General features: G+C 37.9%; 1 protein-coding gene across 1 annotated transcript in view; it reads left to right on the forward strand.

Annotated features, from left to right (window-relative positions):
• LOC138060420 (WW domain-binding protein 2-like) overlaps positions 1-17,866 on the forward strand; it is a 22,244-nt gene extending 4,378 nt beyond the window's left edge. The window contains exons 4-10 of the mRNA XM_068906181.1: positions 7,255-7,315; positions 10,527-10,619; positions 14,093-14,269; positions 14,478-14,515; positions 14,807-14,897; positions 16,549-16,607; positions 16,847-17,866. Coding sequence (XP_068762282.1) covers positions 7,255-7,315; positions 10,527-10,619; positions 14,093-14,269; positions 14,478-14,515; positions 14,807-14,897; positions 16,549-16,607; positions 16,847-16,900 — 573 coding nt within the window. The 3' untranslated portion in view covers positions 16,901-17,866. The remainder of the gene's footprint in view (positions 1-7,254; positions 7,316-10,526; positions 10,620-14,092; positions 14,270-14,477; positions 14,516-14,806; positions 14,898-16,548; positions 16,608-16,846) is intronic.
• Positions 17,867-22,500: the final 4,634 nt, after the last annotated feature.

Here is a 22,500-nt window from a genome sequence, read left to right on the forward strand (position 1 = left end):
GCAAGGATTTAAATGTTAAAGTAATTTTCTCTCCATTCAAACTGTGCAACATTTTTAGTCCAAAGGATTTCATTCCGGATTCTCTCAAATCACGTGTTGTATACAAATTTACTTGTGCGGGCTGTGGTGCTCGCTACGTTGGTGAAACCAACAGGCATTTCTACACACGTGTAAATGAGCACCTTTTCCGGGACAAAAATTCTCATATTTTCAAGCATCTTAGTTCTTCTAAAAATTGTCACGATAATTGTGATGTTTCTTGCTTCAAAATTATTGATAATGCTACTTCTTTCTATCAACTCAAAATCAAGGAGAGCTTCCATATTGAGCGGTTGAAACCCAAACTCAACAAACAAGTTGATCATGTCAGTTTAGCATTACACTTTTAAACTTTTACCGTTATGTCAGTTGTGTTCTCTATAATATTGTTGGTTCGTTTGAATTTTACGTACTTGTAACGAACATTTAATCTACAAAGAATCATTGTATTGATAGTTATATATATAAACGAATTACCTTGTAAAAAATTTTAATGTTACACTCTCTATGGCTGAAGATGATGTTTGAAACATCGAAACATGTTCCGAAAATTCAAAAGTGTGGTTGTCTTTTTTAAAATATTAAAACTATGTAGCGTTGAAAATTGAAGTAAAGGCGAGTTTGTTTCGCTTTCAAAAAGCAAAATAAAGCAGAGCTCGCACACGTCGTAACTAATGCAGAACTGATTGGCTTAGAGTTGCTTTGTTGCTAAGGGAAATTTCACGCTCTATTTGCTTGTTCGGCAAACAAGCTACACTACGTGATGAATGTTTATTCATGATCATCATGGGTGCTTACCATTTAGCCAAATAATCCGGATGGAATGATCGTTGCATAAAGGTAAGCGATTTTCCGAATTTAATGACCAACCGGATGAGAATGAAGCGTAAGCAATCCGTTCTTTCGATAAAAGATAAACAGGCTATAATTTTGCGATTAGAGAAAGAAGAATTTAAAGGAACCAATTTGTCAGCTGAATATAGGGTTAGTAAACGGCAGATATCTGATAAGATCATGACGCTTGCCGACGCCTGTACAGGTGTTCACAATGGACAGTGAAGATGTAGACCATATTGTTTTCCAAACGATTTGCAAATGTTTGTTTCATGAGTAAATGTCGCTTTCTTAATGTAATCAGTTTTTGTTCCTCATTAATATGCATATTCTCGATTATCTGGACCCCCGATTATCCCGACTATTTCGTCTAGTCCCAACGAGTCCGGATAATCGAGGTTCGACTGTACTATATTCTGTGAGCACGTCGAGGTGACGCGAAGGTAGGTGAATTTGGTTTCCACGAAAACGTGTTTGGTTACAGCTACTCGAATTACATGGGAATTCAAGTTTATATTTTATTCATATACAAGGCCCAAATGAGCCAATGAATGAGTTGCCAGAAATCTGATCTGTGCTTTATATGCAAACGGTTCTGGGATCACCAGGTGGCAAACATTGCAAGTCGCTGTGAGAAAATGTATGGCGGAAACTTATTCGACGTCCAAAAAAAAACGATTTCGGAGAGACATTAATGCTTTTTTCATTAACTTTTATCAAAAATTTGGGCAATGTTGATACGTGGAAAGTGTACGTTTTTGTTTGAATAACCCTGAAATATGAGAAAAAAATTCCTTGCGTGAGGTTAATTATGAAATGGTCTTTAACTATTACAAAATTAGGAATAAATCTGGAGGAAATATAGGATGACTTTTGGCCTATTTCTAAACTCAGCAATTCAAATAATATTGGAAATATGCCGAGTGGCGATCATTGGGTTGTGTGGGGTTGTAACAACGATCGAGGGTACCCAGAGGAGCAAAAGATTCTTCCTCATGCTGGAATATTAAGATTTTAAGATTTTTAAGATGTTTTGTCGTTGGTAGAGCTATTAATCATTACCAATTCAAGGTTTCAATCTGTACAAAGGTCTGTTCAAATAATTTTGTACAAGGTTACAGAACCTCTGATTGTCCTACACCAACTTTGTACATAAGAGAGTATGGTTGTGGGAGTACTAAAACCTCAAAGACCTGCTCCAAAGATCAGATCTACAGAGAACTAGTATATGAAGTCATAGTGGAGCTTGACAAGGTTGCTCAGATCCAGTGACTTGTAGATGGTATTTTGACAGAAGAAAGGGTTTGTTTATATGTAACAGCTGGTACATGTCAGATATGAATTCCCTAAGTCTAGCAAAACAGAGACTGCTGTATTCTTTGGAAGAGAAGCATTAAAACAGCTACCTCGAGGCAGAAGGAGATTGAAAATGCTTGCTTGAGCCGAGTCAAAGTCCAATCAAAGTGATTGGATTCTCACATAGCTTGTAGAAAATAGTAGCGGCTCAAAAACCATTTGATTTTTCTCAATCAAACAAGAACGTAACCTATGGATTTCCCTCATGTTTTTCATCGCTCATTTCATCCCTCCAAAGAGCAATAGCTTTGTAAAAACGATTTCCATCTACTCTGACAATGACTCTTCTCTTTTGAGGAAAAGTAAAACAAAATTTCCAGAAGCCGTAATTAGTTTATGCAAGAGGTAACTAATAAGAAAACAGCCTAGACGCACTTAAATACAACTAAAAAGGCTTTTTATTGTGTTATTTCCGCTAGATTTGTACCTAATTTTGTAATATTTCAAGACCATGACGAGATGTCAATTTTGCAATAAACCTTACAGATCCTTACATGAGCAAAGCTAAACTTTTATCTCATATTTCATGGTTATTCAAAAAAAAACTTACACTTGCCAAGTATCAATATTGCCCAAATTGATTTCTGATATAACTGTGTCGAAAAAAGTGTTGATCTCTTTCCAAAATCATTTTTTGGACATCAAAATAAGTTTCCGCCATACATTTTCTTACAGCGACTTGAAATGTTTGCCCCCCTGGTGATCCCAGAACCCTTTGCGTATTAACAGGGATCCGATTACTGGCAACTCATTCATTCTTGGCATAAAGAACAGAGTGATAAAGGGGGTAGTTTTGAAAGAAACTGCATCGGTGGGGAAGTAGTATACAAAAATTTGGTTTTATCAACAGAGTTGATAATGTACAGTAAATTGGCCACCATAGAATCTCTGTACGGTGGCCAATTTACATTATCAACTCCGTTGATAAAACCAAATTTTTGTACAGAGTGATAAAGCTATCTTTCAAATATAAACTTTTGCTGGTCTGTTTTATTCCTTGACCTAAATTCACTACGTAATATTTCCTTGGTTTCTTTTGTGTATTTGCCTATTCTCGGCCACCCTGCTCGCTGTCAACACTAAAAAGTGCCCATACATAGTAATTTTTGTATGGAGTTTCCGTGTCAAATCGGTTGTAAAAATAAAGCTGTAATGGGGTGGCATGTTCTGACAGTAGATATGAATTAAAACTATGAGTTCTGGCTTAATCCTGTTTTGAAATACCCAACTCTTTTTTAGCCTTGCTTGACCGCACTTAAGAGAAAACTAGGTGTGCAAAAAAACTTCCTTTTCTAACAAGTTTAAAAGTCTGAAAGCCCAAGCAAAACTCTTGTGCTGTATTTAAATTCTGTGGCGTACACATGCATTGCATTCTTAAACTAGTGAGCCTTTGATGCCATTTTCTCCTCAATCCAGCTCTCTCAAGAAATTAAAGTTAGTAATGGCGGACCATTAATTAGGAAAATTCCAGTTAAACCAAACTGGTGTCTTTTTTAAGGCAAGGTTTAAAACTTTGATCACTTAGTGTTTAGTTAACATAGCTTTGAAATCCAAAGAAAAAGTATTAGTAAAAATTTATTTTTTGGTCACAGGGGCACTTTATTAAGTAGTGATCTTAGAAATTATTAATGTCAACAAAACATAATCAGCAAGTGGGTAAACATAGTCACCAATTTGGCAAATAAAAGGGATGCAAATGTACGCTCGGCTTATAGAATTTCATGAAGTTCACGAAGTTTCCTCCCATTGATGTCACCTTTTTTTTTTCCTTTGGCAACCATTTTCCAACTAAAGGTCGCCAAAAAGGTGACTTTTTGAAAAACTGAGCTTGGAGCCCTAGTGATAGGCAAACAAACACTCGCAACAGCAATGTCTTCTCAATTTTCATACTTTTTTCCAAAACCTAGGAAATCTGAACAACAGATGAGTCAACGCAAAAAAAAGCTGCTTTGAGCTGCCTCTTCGAAAACAAAGCATTTGTGCCTGCACTGTAGCGAAACTGCTGTTCAAAGTTGTGTGTTTTTATGTGTTTGCACGGTTTATCATGGAGTCAAATTGCTGTAAAATTGCACCCGGTTTACACTTGATAAAATTTACATCAAGCTGCTGGGACAAAAATGCATATGTAAACAGGCCTTTACAGGAGCTTGTGCCTGCGTTTGTCTTAGCTGTTGCTCCTGTATACAAATTGGCAGGACTAGACACTCGTACGACACTGGATTAATTAAATTATGTTATGAGGTGGGTGTAATGACCTCATGGTTATGGGTTTGGGAGCTGACAGAGATTCCAAAGTTCGGAAATATTACTTTGAAAGATTCAAGCAACCAATTGATACCAAACTTAACCATTGCTACCATTCGATATCAATCATGCTATCGATTGCCATTGATAATCGATGAGACCCGATGGGGTCACACAAATTTTCCCCATAGATTGGTTATCAATAAGTATATGAAAATCACACAGGCCCGGGGGCAATTAAGGATTAATTATTTTCATGCATCTTTCCAAAGTTTTCACAAAATTTCCTGGTTCATGAAGCGATAAGGGAAATTTGGAAACTTTGAAAGCAGTTCAATCAGAGTCTGCATCTGGAAGAAGATCCCCTTGTAACTTTTCTTGCTCTGGATAATCAACTGTTAACCAATCGGGGTCAAGTAATCATGCCCCAGACTTGATTGCCAAAAGTGCCCTCGTGATTAAGAAAAAAATGCCCTCCGTCTCTGCCAATCAGCATTAAGCAGAGAGTATATCCAGGTTTTCAAATTTAAGGGTCCTCCGGACCCCTTTTTGAAAACTCAATAATTAATATTCCATCTATTGCCTGTTAATTGCTGCTGCAGTATCCTTTCAGATTTCTAAATTGCACAAAAATAAAATCTTGTCCCTCCCCACATGTATGAATATGTACTTAAAATGATCAATTTCTTTGAAACTGTTATGCCCGTTGATTCATCAATCAAAATGTATGGTCTGCCAAAGCTCCATCGATCACATCTGAAAACGTCTCAAGGAATCCGTATGCTGTAGGAACTGTTGGCTCCAGTTGATAAAATTAATGATCTAGATCTCCACAGCGAAAAAAAAAAAAAACAGAACTGACTCTCAATTTTCCGTAAAAGAGCATCATTGATTTTAACAACACTTGAGGTGTAATTTAGGAACAAAAGAGTAAACAACTGTAAGCGATCGATACACTGGTCATCGTCGGTCCGTGCGGTCATGACTTCGCCATGGCTTCATCATGGCCATTGTTAATAATCAAGCGATTGAATACATTCAAGTTTCATGTTCAACACGTTAATTTTAACACTAACTCCAAAAAAGTAGCGTGATGTGCAAAACAGACAAGTTACATGCAAAACAAGAACCGAGACTATGACACGTGCGCACCCGGAATTAAAAGGGTTGCACAGAACAAAAATTTAACATATTTCGCCGTTGCATTCTCTGTCATTTCACTCACTATAAAAGAAATGGGAATGTTCGATACGCCGTTCCCGTGTTTTACCTGGCATTCTCTATTTGCATAAAAATTAACATTTGATTTTTTATCTGCGTGGACTCTTTGTTCCACATTCTATGTGTCCAAAAGGGAAACGAGTGCGTCCCAGGATGCAATGACGCACTCTGGATACATCTCTGATTAAGTTATTTTGCCCAGCATGTGATAATCGTATCAATCGATTAATTGATATTGATTGATATGGAGTTGTTTAGATTGTCGTTTATTATCGATTTCATCAATTGTCATTGGATATCGTGGGAATGAATCATTTTGAAAGAGCAATGTCCTCAGCCATACATTGCTGACAGGGGTGTGTGGTAGTTTTGCGAAGAAAGTGTTATGGGATTAATTATCGACAGGAATGATCCTTGAGTTTAGTGCAATAAGTAACTAATTATGCACTATCTGTGATACTTCAACTAGAAAGGTTTATAAAATCATGTTAGATCATCCAAGAGCGTTGAGCCCACTGTTTATCTATTTCAGACGATTACACTAAGTGCAAAATTAAGTATGATGACTTCAAAGAAAAGCTTTCATCAATTAATAAATTACTTTTTTATCGCAGACAGTCTTCATTTCATCAAAACACTCACTCACAGTTTGCTCAATCCTCACGACCAAAAAAGCTTGTGTAACGTACCTCTCCTTGTTTTTAAATCCTCTTTTAAGCCATTGACTCCTGGGGGTTCCCCATTGACGAGTAAAATCATCTGGCGTTAAACAGAGTAAGGCCGCTTTAGGCATCGAAGGTTAACAAAATAATATTTTCATGCCCATGATGTTTAATCAGTGGCACATTCTTTGAATCCCCTCTGACGTTTGCTGTCCGAAGCAGACTTTAACAGCAATCTCAAATCACACTCTTTTGGTTTTGAAGAAATGGTGTTCTTTCAAGGATATTCTCTTTTGATGGCAAGAGAATGGTCTTACCAGGATCTTCAACATCTCTATACTCACAGGATTGAAGAGACGCATTTGAGTCTGTTTTAAGTTGAAGCGCCAACCTGAGCTATTCAGTCCACACAACAAAAGGTCCCCTCACTTAAATTAAAATCATTCAGAATTTCAAGGCAAAATTAATACAACAGAGCAGCCATCACCAGATTTATCCAACCGCTATTAAGTCTGTGTAAGGCATGTCAAAGTGTTTAGAAATTTTAAACTTTTAGTGGACATGCTTCCACTAACACTCTCTGAAATGTTTCAGTAGTCTTTGCATATTGACGTTCTTTTTATTTACTGTAACAGTAAAATGTTTTAATGGATACATTAAGTTTAGCTTTAAAAATCTCTGTTAATAGGTGTTCTTCTCTGAAATGTCTGGAAGAATTTAAAGTTAAGGCTAAGGTGTCTGCATGGTCAATTTTCTGCTCAACATGCATGCTTTGGTCAATTCCTTGAATTGTTCCAGAATATGTGTTATACTTATTTAAATGCTTTTCAAGCTATTAGTGATGTGTAAGTGCTTGGCCTTCAGTACATGTAATCTTCATGAACGAATCCTTTTACAGGTTAAACAGCCAATGTTTGGAGCTAATTCTGTGAAAGGGGATGTGATTTCAGAGCCAGATGGTAATGATTCAGTCATATTAAACTTAATTATGGCATTTTTTTCTGTAATCAATACCAGTACAGTGAAAGTTGCATGTAAAGCAGTAAGGAAAAGTGATTTATCCAGTGGAAAGGAGACTACCAGTAATACATGTCACTTAATATAAATTTATGTACCAGCACACAAACCTTAATCATCACTATATTAGTGGTCACTATTATGTACATATACCATACTTTCTTTCAAGATATGGACTATAAGAAACTTGCCATTTTATTTTCCCATTGTAGTGGCTTTCATAGCACATTGAAATTGAGATCAAAGCTACAAGTATTAACAGGGCTCGAAATTGCGACCAATACAGTCGCATTTGCAACTAAATTTTACCCTTTGCGACTAAATTATCTGGAAACCCTAACCCTAACCCTAACCCTAACCCTAACCGAAACAAAAGGGTTAGCAGTTGCCACTTTGCTGCTACTTTTGCTAAAATAAATAAATCACAAAATTATTTTGTTTCTCGCTGTGAATTTTCTCTGAAGATAGTGTAATGTTATTGTTGAGTAATTTAGCTGCGATGTTACGTGCACAGCTCCATTCCTTCGATCATTCGCCATTTTTAGCGGTTTCTTTACACACAAGTATTGCGGGCTCATATTTTTTTCTAAACCGCTGACAACACAATGCAACGCGGCGATTTTGCGACTAAAATTTGCGAAATTGCGACTAAATCTTTGTATCTTGTCGCAAATTGCGACTGGATTTTTTCATTAATTTCGAGCCCTGATTAACAACATAATTTAAAATCTCAAAGATAGTCTTACCATATTTAAAAACATGATATTTCCATGGTATTATAATTTCATTTTGCATCCTGTAATTTAATATGATTCACCCTATTATAATGAAAGGGTTTGCTTCTTCATCACTTTTTGTGTACTGTAGGTGCAGTGCACACTGTGTCACTGGATTGTAAGAGTGTATGAGTGTGAGAGTGTAAGTCTGTAGTGGCAAATAAGCCCGCAGCACCTGCATAAATCACAAAAATAAACAGGTCTAGATCTATTGGAAGAGTGGTTGAATTTCAACAAATGAGCCCCAAAATCTGCAAGATTTTGTGATGCTGATAAATAATAAAGCAGCTTTTATTTCCAGAACCATGGAATTACCTGGTGAAAAATAACCTCGTCCTCGTGTGAATTTTTTTTTACTTGCAGAAACAATGTTCAACCTCAAGGGTTGCATGATTGTGATCTGTGTGTTGAATTTACAGATTTACTGTCTAACTTCATAAAACTTGAAACAAAAAAAAATTAACACAAACAAAAACCTGGTGTCTTGCCATCCCTTTGTCAGAGTTGTTAGGAACACGTAAGGTAGGCCGCTGAAATCTATGTCACTTTCAATTTTGTGATTTACTTTCGCAGCTTATGGCAACTTTTTATATTTGTGGCACAAAATTTGTTGTTTTCTTGTTGCAAATTTTTTGCTGATGGCAATTTTTAAATTCTTACCGTATTTACCCGTGTATAGGTCGATCCCATGTATAAGTCGAAGCTAAATGTTCATGGGATACTAATCTTGCATTCTTCGATTTCTGGAACTGTGGATTCACAAAAGATTAATTAAGGGCCTCAAGCGCTTAATAGTTTTGTGGTTCAGGGGTTGTTGTATGTGCGGGCATTTTGTCCTTGAATTTCGAAAAAGTTCTCAGAAAATCGAACATGTAAACCTCAAACTAACCTGTTTCGTTGTTCAAGGATAAAGGGCTTTAGAGGATAAGCACAACATCACAGAAGCAGGAGTCAATCTTTGAAAATAACTTCAAAAACGATGCGAAATGTGCAAGGTTTAATTGGTGCTTGACTTAAAATTTCTCACATGGCAAATGAAACAAAACTCATAAACCAAACAATACAAAGTTTCCAAAAGCATTTAAATCATCTAGGTTTGTATAAAGAATGAAAAACAATCATTACCAACCAGCATTTTCAGGCAACACCATAGGCAGCCCAAGCTCGCGTCACTACAGACAGCCGTTAAAAATTTAAACGCGTTATAAGACTTTGTATGGGAAATTAAATACCGTCGATTATAAAGCCTAAAAAATGCTCAATTTAACTTTCATTCAATAAAGTGAATAAAAATGACTCACCTCTGGTGTATTCTTGTGCCTTTTGGAGCTTATTACACCGTTTCGGGAATTCTGTGTTTTCAGTGTTTTCAATGTTCTAAGATGAAGTCAAGGCTGCACACTACGATTCCGACCGTTGTCAGCTCAGAGGCGTTATGCCCAAAGACCACATTATCATTTTATTAATGATGTTAATTTTGAATAAATTATTTAGCTGGAACTTGGCTCGAAATCTTTGACCCATGTATAAGTCGAGGGCAATTTTTGGAGCTTCTTTTGAGGCCATAAAAGGTCGACTTATACACGGGTAAATACGGTAACAATTTATTTCTTGCTTGGAACCTATGGAAACACAGGCTATGTATACAGTGGACTAATGATTTCCATCCACTGTGAAGTTCAAACTTTCTTCCGTTTTCTTTTTTCAAGCGCAAAATATTCCATGCTGTAGAGACAAACTACTGCATTCGTCTGATGAACATCGTGTTTTAACAGATAAATAAAATTTCTCTCTCTCTCTCTTTCTTCCCAATGTCATTAGATTCCCTTTTATTTTCATCTTTCTGTGTTTTGTTTTTTCTAGAAACCACATGTCTTTTCAGGGGGCTATTTACGTAGGCACAAGGGCCAAGGCACAAAAATGATTTACAATACCGAAACAATATTGTGTACTAGTAGAGCTAACACCATGAATACCCAGCTGAAAAACAAAATGCAGCCAAATTGACAGTTAGGGAATAAAGCACTGTCGAGTTACTGCACTACCTTACGTACGCAATGCATGCCTATTTCTAGCAGGAGAGTCTGATATCTTCAAAGCAAGAGGCGACAATAAAACTATGTTATTTTAAAATAAAAATTTGAATTCTTTCTTGTTCCTTTTAAAGGACAAGCAAATAAGCTACATTGTAAAATGGCAAAAGAGAGAAGCAATCATCAAACTTATCTAGACAATTCTATTTTAAGCAATTGTGTCTTGTACTTCATTGCATTTGTTTATTGTACAGATGTAGTACAGTAGTGCAGTACAGCAGCAGAGAGAAATTTCTTAACAGTAGACTGGGGACTAACTTACAGTGATTGTGATGGGTTTTTAGGTGGTTGGCAAGGGAGAGGAACATTCAAAGTGACATTTAACAGTGGGGGAGCCATAGAATTTGCTGAACATTTCAAACATGCTGTTGCAAGTGGTAAGAAAGTTATGTAATTGTCTGTGGGCATCAAGGACACCACATTTTTGCCAATTAGTGGATTTTAAGCAATGGTAGAGTAAATTTTGAAAAAAATTTGTTTGGTATTCTTTTCATGAAATGGCACAAGCAAGGAGCTGAAAATTCTAGTGACTAGAAATGCTTACGCCAAATTCACAAGCAGGTTTTGCCTCCAGTAAAATCCTAGCTGAGTCCTCTTTTCGTGTTAAGTGTGAACTTTTTTACGTTATATTTGGTCATGGTGATATACCCTGGATGCCAGAGGTTCTACTTGCTTAGAGCAACAGAATGGCTAGTCATGAAATGGAGAGTGGATTCCGCCGATTCTGTCACTCGAGAGAAAAAAACCCTGGCAACCTAGGTAGTCATGATCATATGAAATTAATGTCACTCAGGCTGTTGCCTAACGGGTGCCTAAATTGTTCATCTGGCAACCTATTTTCTATTCAAGGAGCCTTAACGGGCCCCTATAAAGCTGTGATTATCTCCGGTCAGTGGCCCCATATGTCCCGGTAAATTTTGCTCCATTAGCTGACCTTCAAACAATACATGTAGAGCTATTAATTTTGTGGTATTTGATGAGAAGCTATACATGGTGGAATGTTTCTGGAACTAGGCATATTTTAGTGCTTTAATTTATTAAACATGATCCTTGTACTGTTCATTCACTTCGTTGTCCTGTTGGCAGTTTCAGACTGGGTACAAGATGTGATTCCCAAATATGGAATGTAAATAATTTGCAAGGGCATTGAATGCTTGATAGTCAATTTGATAATTGTTTTCCTTTTGTGCGAAGAACGGCTATATAACTTACTGGTAAATTTGTGCTATAGACTCAGCGTGCATTACATGTACCGGTATGTTATTTTGTCCTGAATCAATCACCATTTTAGAAAGACTAGAGCCACACATTAGTCCAAAAATAAAGAATCTTACTAACAACAAGAACAGGTGAAAGATATATTGCTTTTCTCCATATATAAGGAAACAAATCTGAGCTTCCAGTCTCAATAACAAATTGAAACCATCTCAAACAAATTCTTATGCATTGTGACTAAAACAAATGCTACTTCATTTTGTCATTTTTAAATGATCATAGTATTTCAATGAAAAGAATAACCATCCCAATTTCAGAGACAGAATCTACATGTGCTGTGTTCTTGATCCACCGTTATACATGAACACTGATAAAGTCGCAAAGATTAGATATCATGCCAGATAATTCCAGAACAGTTTGTTTTTGTGATTTGGTCTTTTGTTTGTTAAAATGGTAATGTTAGCGGATCTCACGTTTGCGCACAGCTTTTAACAAGAAGTGCATGTCGAAATGGGAAAGCCTAAAGCTTGAAACCAGCATTAATGGATTTGTTATGGACCCACTCAATTCTTTACATAGTGTCAGAAGCAGGATTGATAAACTAAGGACATCATTTGTCTCCGCTGACTAAAATATAAATCAGTACACTGGTGAAAGTGACAGAGTGAACTGTGTGCGCTTCGGCATTCGAGTAAACAGTCAAAATAGCCTCTTCGCTTGTTCTTTTGTGGAAAATACTTTCTTGGAGGAATGCAGTTGAATCATGGGCATGGTGTGTTCAGGAAACTGTAGAAGCCAGTGACCTTCTGTCACGGCCACTATGGAATAATGTTTTTATTAAGGTAGAAAATAAATCTGTGTTTTATAAGACGTGGTACATTTAACAATTATTGGATGAGGTTGAGCATGTTAGCGATAATTATCAAGGCCAAAAGTTTGTGTTATCTGCTGAAGCCGAAGAAGGCTGAGGCGTTTTTTGCGATAGTAAACCTGAAACCTTAGAGCACCTCTTTTGGTACTGCGACCGGGTATTCCCTCTCTGGAGCGCCCTCGCAAATTGGATTGGGTTGGTAACAGAAATTGAAATAGAATTTTCCCTTGAATCTGTTATCTTTAGGCTATACACCTTATTCCAAAATGGCAGCTGATTTATGTGCATACAAATTGGCCCTTGTTGCCTCGTTCAAGATAAAATATTCTTTTGAATTTTAAGCTTAAGAACGAGGCATCACGGGCTAATTTGAAAAAAAATAAAAGAATATTTAAATGGCGCCCATTTTGGAATAAGGTGTATACAAACTGTATGCCTTGTAAAAATTTGATTAATTGTATTATTTTAGTAGTCAAGTTCTTCATATATAAATGCAAAATGGAGGGATGTAACCCTGGGGTACAAAGCTACCTTAAGTTTCATTATAATATTGAAAAATTTGCATGTGACTTAACTCATCAAGAAAAAATTTTAAGTAAGTGGAAACCGATGAAAAAATTATTAATTTTTGTCAATAAATGATGTAATGTGTTCTATTGTAAGTAGAGTAAGTATTGTAATATAAGTAATGTAAGTATCGCCCTGAAAGTAGAGCTATTGTAATGTCGGTGGTGTAAGGGATCTGTATTGTAAGTAATGTAAGGAGTTATGTGTTTTGCAAATACAAATTAAAATTAAAATTTATTTAAAAAAGTAATAATAAAATTAAAAAATGGCCTCTTCACTTATCGACAAAGGTCCTTCTATGGATTTGAGCACAGACGATATTAAACCTATACAGCGGTTTTAAAATGTGAATTAAAAGGTGTGAACTGCTATTTACTGGCCCTATGGCGAAAATTAACAAAGAAATCCAGTGGAAACACTTTTTGTGTTGGTCTGGGGAACACAGAATAGAGTTATTCAACAGCTGAGACCTAACAGCAGAACAACAGCATAAGTTAAGAAGCTACTGGGAGAGATTTGAACGTTATGTTAAGCCCCACTCAAAAAATGAACTCATCACAGTATGGGAACATGATGGCCGATTTCTCAAAAAGCATCATTAAACTACCAGTCCTAGCCTATTATGAGCCAGAATAATAATCGTTGCTTAACAAAATGCACTCAGTATGATGACATAATAGGTTACCATACCAACAGGATAGCTATTGAAAAGCATGCTATATTTTGCTTATATCTTAATGACGAATGCGGTGAAATCCTCTGTTTTCATGCGAGAAAGTGATGAGCAGGTTAAGGTGAAACTCTTCCTAAAAATAGCTTAAATTCTTTGGAGCAGATTCAGAGTTACGTTAACAAGTGGAAAAAGTTTTGGCAATAAAAAATGGGAGAGAGTTCAGATAACTTTTGAGTTCAATTTTGAGCATTTAAAGACAAAATGTAGGTAGTTTTTGTAGGGCTCTCCCGTTGCCATGGTGACCTATTACATCACAATCGTGACTGCATCTTGGATACATTTACAGTGTAGCATGTAATTGGTGTTTCGTAATGTATTGTGACCTAGCTTTTATGTGAAACAGTCTTGTAGAGTCAATACTGTGCTTCTGATATGGCAGTTGTTTGAAAATAATGAATTTGGGGTTTTGCCTCCTAAAATTCAACCATTTTCTTTCTTTCTTTCAATTATTTCCATTTGGTTAGCCCACAGGCCAGGCTCTCAACCTCCTCCCCCAGCTCTTGGGCACCCTGTGTTTGTCAACAGAAATGGCTACACATACAACAATGGATACCAACCACAAGCAGGTTATTATGGAGTTTCAGGACAGCCTTTTTACTCACCACCACCCCCAGGGGTATATCCTGCTTATCCACCCCCAGGTATTGTGTTAACAGTTCTATTATTGCCAGTACATGCTATTGTTAATTATTGATAAAAGATAAGTTTTTATTACAAACTCAGATCAACAGTATTTCACAGAAATATTTTGACATTATTACATGGTCTTTAGCAGTGATTCTTTTCATGCACTGGCCAAGTGATGCTGCACATATATTTCTCGTTTACATTGTTTGTTTATTTTTTCAGTTGGTGTTGTGGGACAGCCACCACCGTACCAGCCACATGTAAGTTTATACAGAACTCAATCAAATGGAATACACAGCAGTGTATGTCTTACCTTGGACACATTTATGTGGCCAGTTTGAGAAAAGAGGATGCAACGAGTCTAAAGCAGCTACCATTTACTGTACATGCATTGTTTAGTTTTTGTTTTATAATGCTACAAATGTACCTGACAAAAAGGCCTATTGACATTAGACAGATGCTATTCTAAATTCTTCTGCTCCGCTAACCCATTATACTTCTTAACAGTCAACTGCCTTGTGTTGGTTCTCTTTTCTTCTGTGACTTTTAAGGAGTATCCCCCTCCATACCCTGGTCAGGCTGCTCCATCTGCACCACCACCAGCACCCACTGAAGGATACTCAAGTTACACCTATGGACCGGGTAAGAACGTGGTATTGTTGCCGATATTTGTTGTAAATGAATCTCTCCATGAATCTCTCTTGCTGTTTGCTCCAATAGGTGTTTATAAGTGCCAGGTATTCCTCCCAAGACTAAGCCGATATGAAAATTTCCTCTTACCAAAAGACCACCCCCTCACGATAAACCTAAGATAATGTGCCTTCATCTCAGGGAGTATTTACATGGGACCTGGACGAACTCAGACTGACGTGAGTTCGTATCGGCTTCCATACATTATTTTTTGCGTTTGCATGAGACCGGCCTGACTTCGTGTCGGTTGCTGGACCAAGATGAGAAACTCTTGTACCGACCCGAATCTCAGACCGGGTCCAGGAATTTCAAGCTTGTCTGCTTTTGGGTCAGCAATATATTTCTTCGACGAAAGATATCATTTCGTCCCGGTTTCGTGTAAACGGTTGCAACAGTTCATACCAGTACAAGTTCATATCGGTCTGAGTTCGTCCCGGTATCATGGAAATACCCCGAGCCCCTCAGTCTCAACGGTTGTAGGTTAAAACTCCTACTGTAATGGGAATTACCTCTTAAAGTGGTACTATGATCAAAAAATCATTTCCTTTTTTTCTTCAGATTTTGAAAGCGTGTTCGCTTAACACCTAACTGGCAAATTTTGAGCTTTGAGTTTTATCCAAAGGCTGTTTATTTTGAGTGTAAGTTTTGGATTTCATGGTCCGCCGTTACTCACGTTCAAAACTGGCCGATTGGACCTCAGAGGGTTGGATCTAGGGAAAGTGACGTCATTTACTCACTGGCTTAAAATTTCAGCGTGTAAACGCAATTTATTATATATGCAAAACACGGGTTGAAAACTCTGAAAGCCCGAAACTCCCGTGCCGCATATTAATTAGGCCGCGTACACACACATTGAATTCTTAAACTAGTGAGTGTTTGACGTCATTTTCTCCTCGACGCAGCTCTCTCAAGATTTTAAAGTTAGTAACGGCGGACCAATAAATAAGAAAATTCCAGCAAAAATAAACAGGTGTCTTTATAAAATCAAAACTTAAAACTTGGGTGAGTTAGTGTTTAGTTAACATAGTTTTGAAATCCAAAGGAAAAACAAAATTTTTTTTTGGTCGTAGTACCACTTTAAGAACCTACAGTAACAAGGGACAATCTCAAGGGACAGCAAACACTTTGCTTCCTGTCTGCATCCCTGTGGGGATTCTGGGTAACGCTGAAAGACAAATGATGGCGAGGTTGTGACTACTGTAGAATGGATATGCTACCGTCAGGTGTGACACTTTATGACAACTACATAACATTGCGTTAAGTTGGCGAGGTGAAGATTCTGTGTGTATATAAAATGTCATCCTTCACGGTCACAAATAACTAACCATTCTCGAACGAGTTCCGAGGCTTAAATAGTGCAGATTGGTACTTAACACTACAAACGATACTACTTGGGCTGCATGGAGTAACTGGTTTTTGTCTCCCAGTTTGGCCCTGAAGTTGTAAGTTGCGTTATGCTTAGTCATAAAGTTTCACACCTAACTGTGGCGTATCCATTCTGTTCACAACCATGATTGCGATATTCCTCAGATAATGTTCACTATTGTTTTTCACACCGGTAAAATGTTGCATGTTGCTATTAACATGAGAATTTCGTGAACAGATGCAAAAGCAAGGGAAGCATACAACACAGGACAAAATGTCTTTGTTCCTGCACCGCAGGTAATGGTGATTTATGTTGTAATTACAGTACTACTATTCATTGAATGTAAAGAGAACTGCAAAGGGTTAAGGGAGATCAGTTTATTGAAATTAAGTTGTTTATTGAAATTAGGTTTGTATGTGGGGGAAAAAAAAAGGCGGCGCAAATGCACGTCTATGTCTATACTTAGAGCTACTGATTTAAACCTTTTTTTTCAGATGATGAGTTCGTTTACCATTTTGCTTTATCTTTTTTGTAGCCTCCTCCACCATATGCACCACCAGCATACAACGCGGACAAGAAAAACGTGTAATCACGCTGCGTCATTGTCGTGTACAGAATTGGTATTAAGCAGAATCGAAAAAGTGGCTGGTTTTTGAAATCTTTTTTTTTTTCGTTAGTTCCCTTAACGTATCAGAAATTGAAACTTACTCAAAATAGGAACCAAAAAACCTACCTAATTTTTCTCTAGTTGCAGTGTATTCTCCCTATCTATAGCTGACAAAATGTTGGTGTCAAAACTAGTAATGCTTGTTATGCTTCTTACAAATTTTCTTACTTCATCGGGATAGTGACCTGGTCCCTTTCTAGGGGCTCTAGACTTAAATTAACATAGTAAATTTTAAAATTAACACGTGCAAACGTACTGCATGATGAAATAAAACGCTGCCGTGAGGCTCGTTTCACATGCGCTCCCCATGCAAGTGATACTGAGTTCGTTTTTCATCAGCCCGTGTTTCACCGCAGAAGAGTCCTTGTTATCCACAGCGGTAAATTGCTAATAAGCCGCGAGGAAAAGAGGGGAGATTTAAGTGTTCAGATAAATTCGTTGGTCTACTTATTGATAATCGTGATACTAACTGTGCCCATTCAAATTCGCTGAAGAGCCTAAGATGATAGCTTCGTAGACAGCTAGAGGTAAAAAGTACGACTACTTATATCTATAAGTAGTCGTACCTTTTATGGCGACTACTTCTTGTCTAAGAACTGTCTTATGACTTGTACGGTAATACATTAACTGAGTGCTATATTAAAACAAAAAAATGATGTGTTTTTGGGAGAGCTTGGAATGCTTTCTAATTAACCTCAACTTTATTTCTTAAGCACTGAAAAAGAGTATGCATGTATTGAGCACGAAACGGAAACGCTGTCTCTCCCTCGTCTTGTTTTTGAATGTAATTTCACAGAGATGTAGCTGACAGACTTTAAAGCATATATTTAATATATCCGTCTTATTTCTTTGCAAAAACGGGTACCGAATAAAATGTGCATCCTGTTATTTATGGAGTCAACTTTACTGAACACCATTTAAAAAGAAAGTTGTGATGAAGCTCCCTGAATGCGCATTCAACGGCGATTCCGGCTCTACCAACTGAGCCATGAAGCTGAGCCATGAAGCCACAGTTTGGAGCGGTTCAATTTGCTCCCGTGAAAGGACCATTGAAGGAAAGAAATGTGTATTTTTAAGTGCGGGTTATGGACGAAAGATATTATAATACGAATCGTATTGAAAGATAATGGAGCACACTAAATTGCTAGCGGAGTCGATCGTGTTTTGTCACGCAATATAGAGAAACGACCCCTTCTTTAATTAATTAATTGATAGGCTAGTTTCGAATTGTGCAGCAACAAAAGAACAGAGTCGAGGTTCAGGGGAATAATTTGCATTTTCCTTTGTTTTGAACAATACAATATGCTAATTATTCTCCTGAACCTCGACACTGTTCTTTTGTTGCTGCACAATTCGAAACTAGCCTAGTAATTAAGGTGGTAGGATACCGTTAAGATGGAAAAATTTTCAACAGCCTTCACATTTTTTTAGTGGCTTAAAAGGTGTATTATTTACTTGAGATCATCGCCACAATGAAATTTTTTGGGCAAAAGTTGTTTTTTACTGATTATTACCTTATGGTCGGTTGCTAGAGGCAACGTGGTTGTTTTTACTTAATTTAGAGCTGAAAAACGACCCTAGCCACAAGTCGACCTCACGATAATCCCAGGAGAAAATGTTTTGGCGAGCGAATCGTGATTTTTCGTACGCGAAGTGGATTTGCGAGCGACGAAGTTGCGAGAGGTCGACTGGTCTCGCGCTTGCAAGGTCTTCTTTTGCGTCTCGCGCCAAAAAGGGGATGACGTCATTCGCAAGTCCTGCACTTGATGGCGCAATCCGACGAAAACAGTCGAACATGTTGGAAATGAAATCGAAAGAGGAAATTTGTTGACTTCGTGCTAAAGGTATCAGAAACAACGATGAAATAAAACAAAAGCTGATTTCAATCTCGAGTCACCGCTTGGAACAACCTCGTTCCCAGGGTCCTTCCTCGAGGAAGGAAGAGAGGACCCTGGGAAAAGGCTCCCAAGAATTCCAGGTGACCTTTTTAGGGTAAAAATCCTTTAAAAATGGGCAATTGTACCATTTTTCAGATGTTCAACAATCCTAGGAGAGGCAGGTAAGCAAGAAATTTTACAACAAATGTTTTGAAAATTCTAGATCTCAAATCGTCTTCCGAACAGATATTTTCCGAAAATTGACGTTGGGTGCCCCTGTTCTGACTGTTCTCGATCTGATCAGTGCTTGTCGTTCCCCAACGACTGCCAGCACGCTGCCCAACTAAAGCAATTTTATCCTGCGCCGTCAAGCCAGTAAACGCGGAAGCTCGTATCTCCTCGTGACGAAAATAGGCCCTCTCTTTTAGCGGTACTGCTGTTAGATTAAACAAATCCGCAAGCCTGGCAATGTCGTATGAATCAGTTGTAATCGAATGCAAAGGCCAATAGGTTTTATCGCTTTTAACAGAGGCGAAGCATGTGCAAAGACAGCGTGTTTGTGTCGACGCTCGCAAGAAAATCGAAATGTTTTCTCTCCTAAGAGCAAATTATTGTTGATTCCAATAATTTTTGACTGGGAAAACTGTTTGTTGATCATTTTGTCTTGTTAATTCATAGTTGTCTTTAGAAAGCTAAGTTGTGTTGACATCGTCTATTGACCAAACTTGATTTATGCAATGTAAACAACAAATGGTAAACGGCTCAGCGTGCACTATTGAGTTATGGTGCACTTGGGAGTTTGCTAAGCACGAGAGAAGAGTAAGAGTTGCTTGAGGCGACAGCCGAGAGCGACTCCAGCTCTCGGCTATCGCCTCGAGCGACTCTTACGCTTCTCTCGTGCTTAGCAACCTCCCGCGTGACCTCCCTGACCTGCAATGGTGTCGACGTCATTTCAAAGCGAATGGCGTTTTAGTGGATCTTTAAACAAAATATACCCTTATGGAGCTCAAGAATGAAACGTCAATTGGATAAACAAGACAGGCCGTGAAAAATAAATATCTGGAAACTTGAAAGCGACGACAACAAATTCATCTCCGTATCAAAGTGAGCTGTATTCTAATATTTTACTAACTGTGCTGTTATGTACAACGCTGAAATGCCAAATGGCAAATTCTTTATGGGTTTAACAAACTCATTGAAAGGAATTTAACGCCTTGAATGCATTTGTGTTTACTGAAGTCGCATCTGTCTTGTCTGGCTATTTACCTTCATTTTGTACTCAAGTCTCACTGAACTCTGCACACACAGTCTTCGGTTTGGGAAGTTCATTTCAAAGTTCGCAATTTGGTTGTCTAATTCGAAGCGTGAATGATACGGAGATGCGGTACATCGAAGCGTAATTGGCTACTTCGTAACCTAGTATCCAATTTCCCATGTTAGTAATGGCGGACCAACAAATAGATCGAAACCGTTCAATGAAATAAGCCAAAAACTGGGAAGGTTGTAGAACACAAATTCATAAATCACCTCGCCAATTCTCAGGTCTGTGCGGTACATCGCTTCTGAGTTTTTTGTCGAAGCGTTTCACGCAACTTTATGGAGTTTTGTATGGAGCTGCCATGTTGGTGCACCAATATGGCGGCCAAAAATCAACACGAACACCTGGAATTTACTTAGCGATGAAAGCGCTTACTTTTTACTCATGAGATAAAATACATGTGTATGAACACATCTCTCGATGTACTTGAAACGCTCAGACTGCTGAGATTCATAGGTATACACATTTTTTTTTAACCAAATAACTTTGGGAAATTCAAAATGCTGTATTTTCGAAACGAAAGACCTCATGGAACTGGAAACTTGAAAAATATTCATTCCTAGGTCATCTTCAACCTTCTATAGATAAAAATTCAAAACATCTTGCGATTTTGATTGTAGACTTTGATGACGTCATTGTGAAAACCATCTGCGGGAAAATAGGATCCTAGCGATAATCTCAGAAGTTCCTTTGATGTAAGGTTTAGTCACTGTAGTGGTAGATGTCAGGTTAGTGTTTGTTGCGTTACTTAGAACAGACACCAATAAACCGATGCCTACAACTACCCGCACCCTACAAACGACCCATCGACGACATCAACAGGCAAGCAACACACTGATTTACTCTATCACAGTACTGCACAACGTATTCTACCATGCACGTATAGACCTTAGGCATCTAGACGGATCGACACGTACCAATCACTGTTTAGTCTTCCCAGCCAATTACATCTAGGCTCAACTGACAGTCGACCAGTAACATCACGAATAAGTTGACCATTGACATCTACGACCGGAGTTCTTATCGTATAAATTAATTATATGACTCCTGGGTTCAAACCACTTACGATCATACCATTTGCTGTAAATTAAATACGCACAGTAATATGTACCCAGTTGTCAAAATAAGGGAATTATAATTCTCTGGGATCAAATTTTGGAAACTACTTATCAAAGACATACAGTAAGCGAAATCTATTGTGCAGCTTCCATGTAAATCACCAGTATGACTTGGCCTGTTTTGAATAACAAGAATTGTGTAGAGTTCATTTCCTACATTCATAATAATTACAGGGAAGTAATTAATTTCCTGCCATAACTTATTATACATAGTAGCACAGTGGCATAGCTGCACATTCGCTACCAGCATTTGATCCATACTCTAAAACATCACATTGACACTTGTTTTACTAGGATCAATGGGATCTGAACCAGGGTTTTTCTATAGGTTATGTCCCTGCAAACGTTGAACTTTAGTTTAGCAAGGAACTACTTGAACAAGAAACTGTTTCAAAAGACAAAAATTTTGTTTCGTTTCCGGAATGGTAAGGGCAGGACAAAAGATATAATACTGTAGTGTGGGTCACTCGGTGTGTCATTTTTATTTCGCTTCGTCTATTGAAACTCTCGAGAAATAAAGATAGAAATGTGAACGCAAACTCTCTGAACGGTGAGAAGCACCCTGCAAGCAGAGCCTCCTTTTGTCTTTTTCTTTTGTGAGGAGGAGAAAAGTAGGCTCTGCCCGAATCGCGTCAACTCTTTGAAGCCGCGGCAGCCCGGACTTCTGGACTAGTCAATCTTGTTTTCTCTCGTCAAACCGGTTTTTCCAGTGCGAGCGTCCGTTTAGTGACAAAACCGATGGTTATCATTGAGCCCGCTGTACCATGAAAAACCAAGATGGCGGCGAGATCTGGCATATTAGGCTTGGGTTCGAGACTATCCTGGCAACATGCAGCGCATATTCAATAAAGATCTTACTCGATTCATGCAGAGCCTTTCTCGAGTACGCCAAAATCGAGCAAGCAAATGAAAGGCTCTGCTAGCAGAGCAGAACAGATAGTTGTTTCTGTGCACAATATATCGAAGAATAAAGTCTACAAATACCTATTTTACCTTCAAATACATATCCCTGCATAACATTTCAAATTCCGTTTTCCGTGAATCTTCTATAAAGTAAAGTAAAGCAACCATATTTAACGTCGATCACTCGTAACAGTAATTCAACTGACAAACCTGAGGTCGACGGTGCGCTCATTTTACTCCCCCCTTGTCATCAGTGCTCCGTTTTACGGGTATTACACAGAACAGAAAGAAGTCGAAACAAGGATG

The sequence above is a fragment of the Montipora capricornis genome, chromosome 8 (assembly GCF_036669925.1).
Source record: "Montipora capricornis isolate CH-2021 chromosome 8, ASM3666992v2, whole genome shotgun sequence".
Classification (NCBI taxonomy): Eukaryota; Metazoa; Cnidaria; class Anthozoa; order Scleractinia; family Acroporidae; genus Montipora; species Montipora capricornis.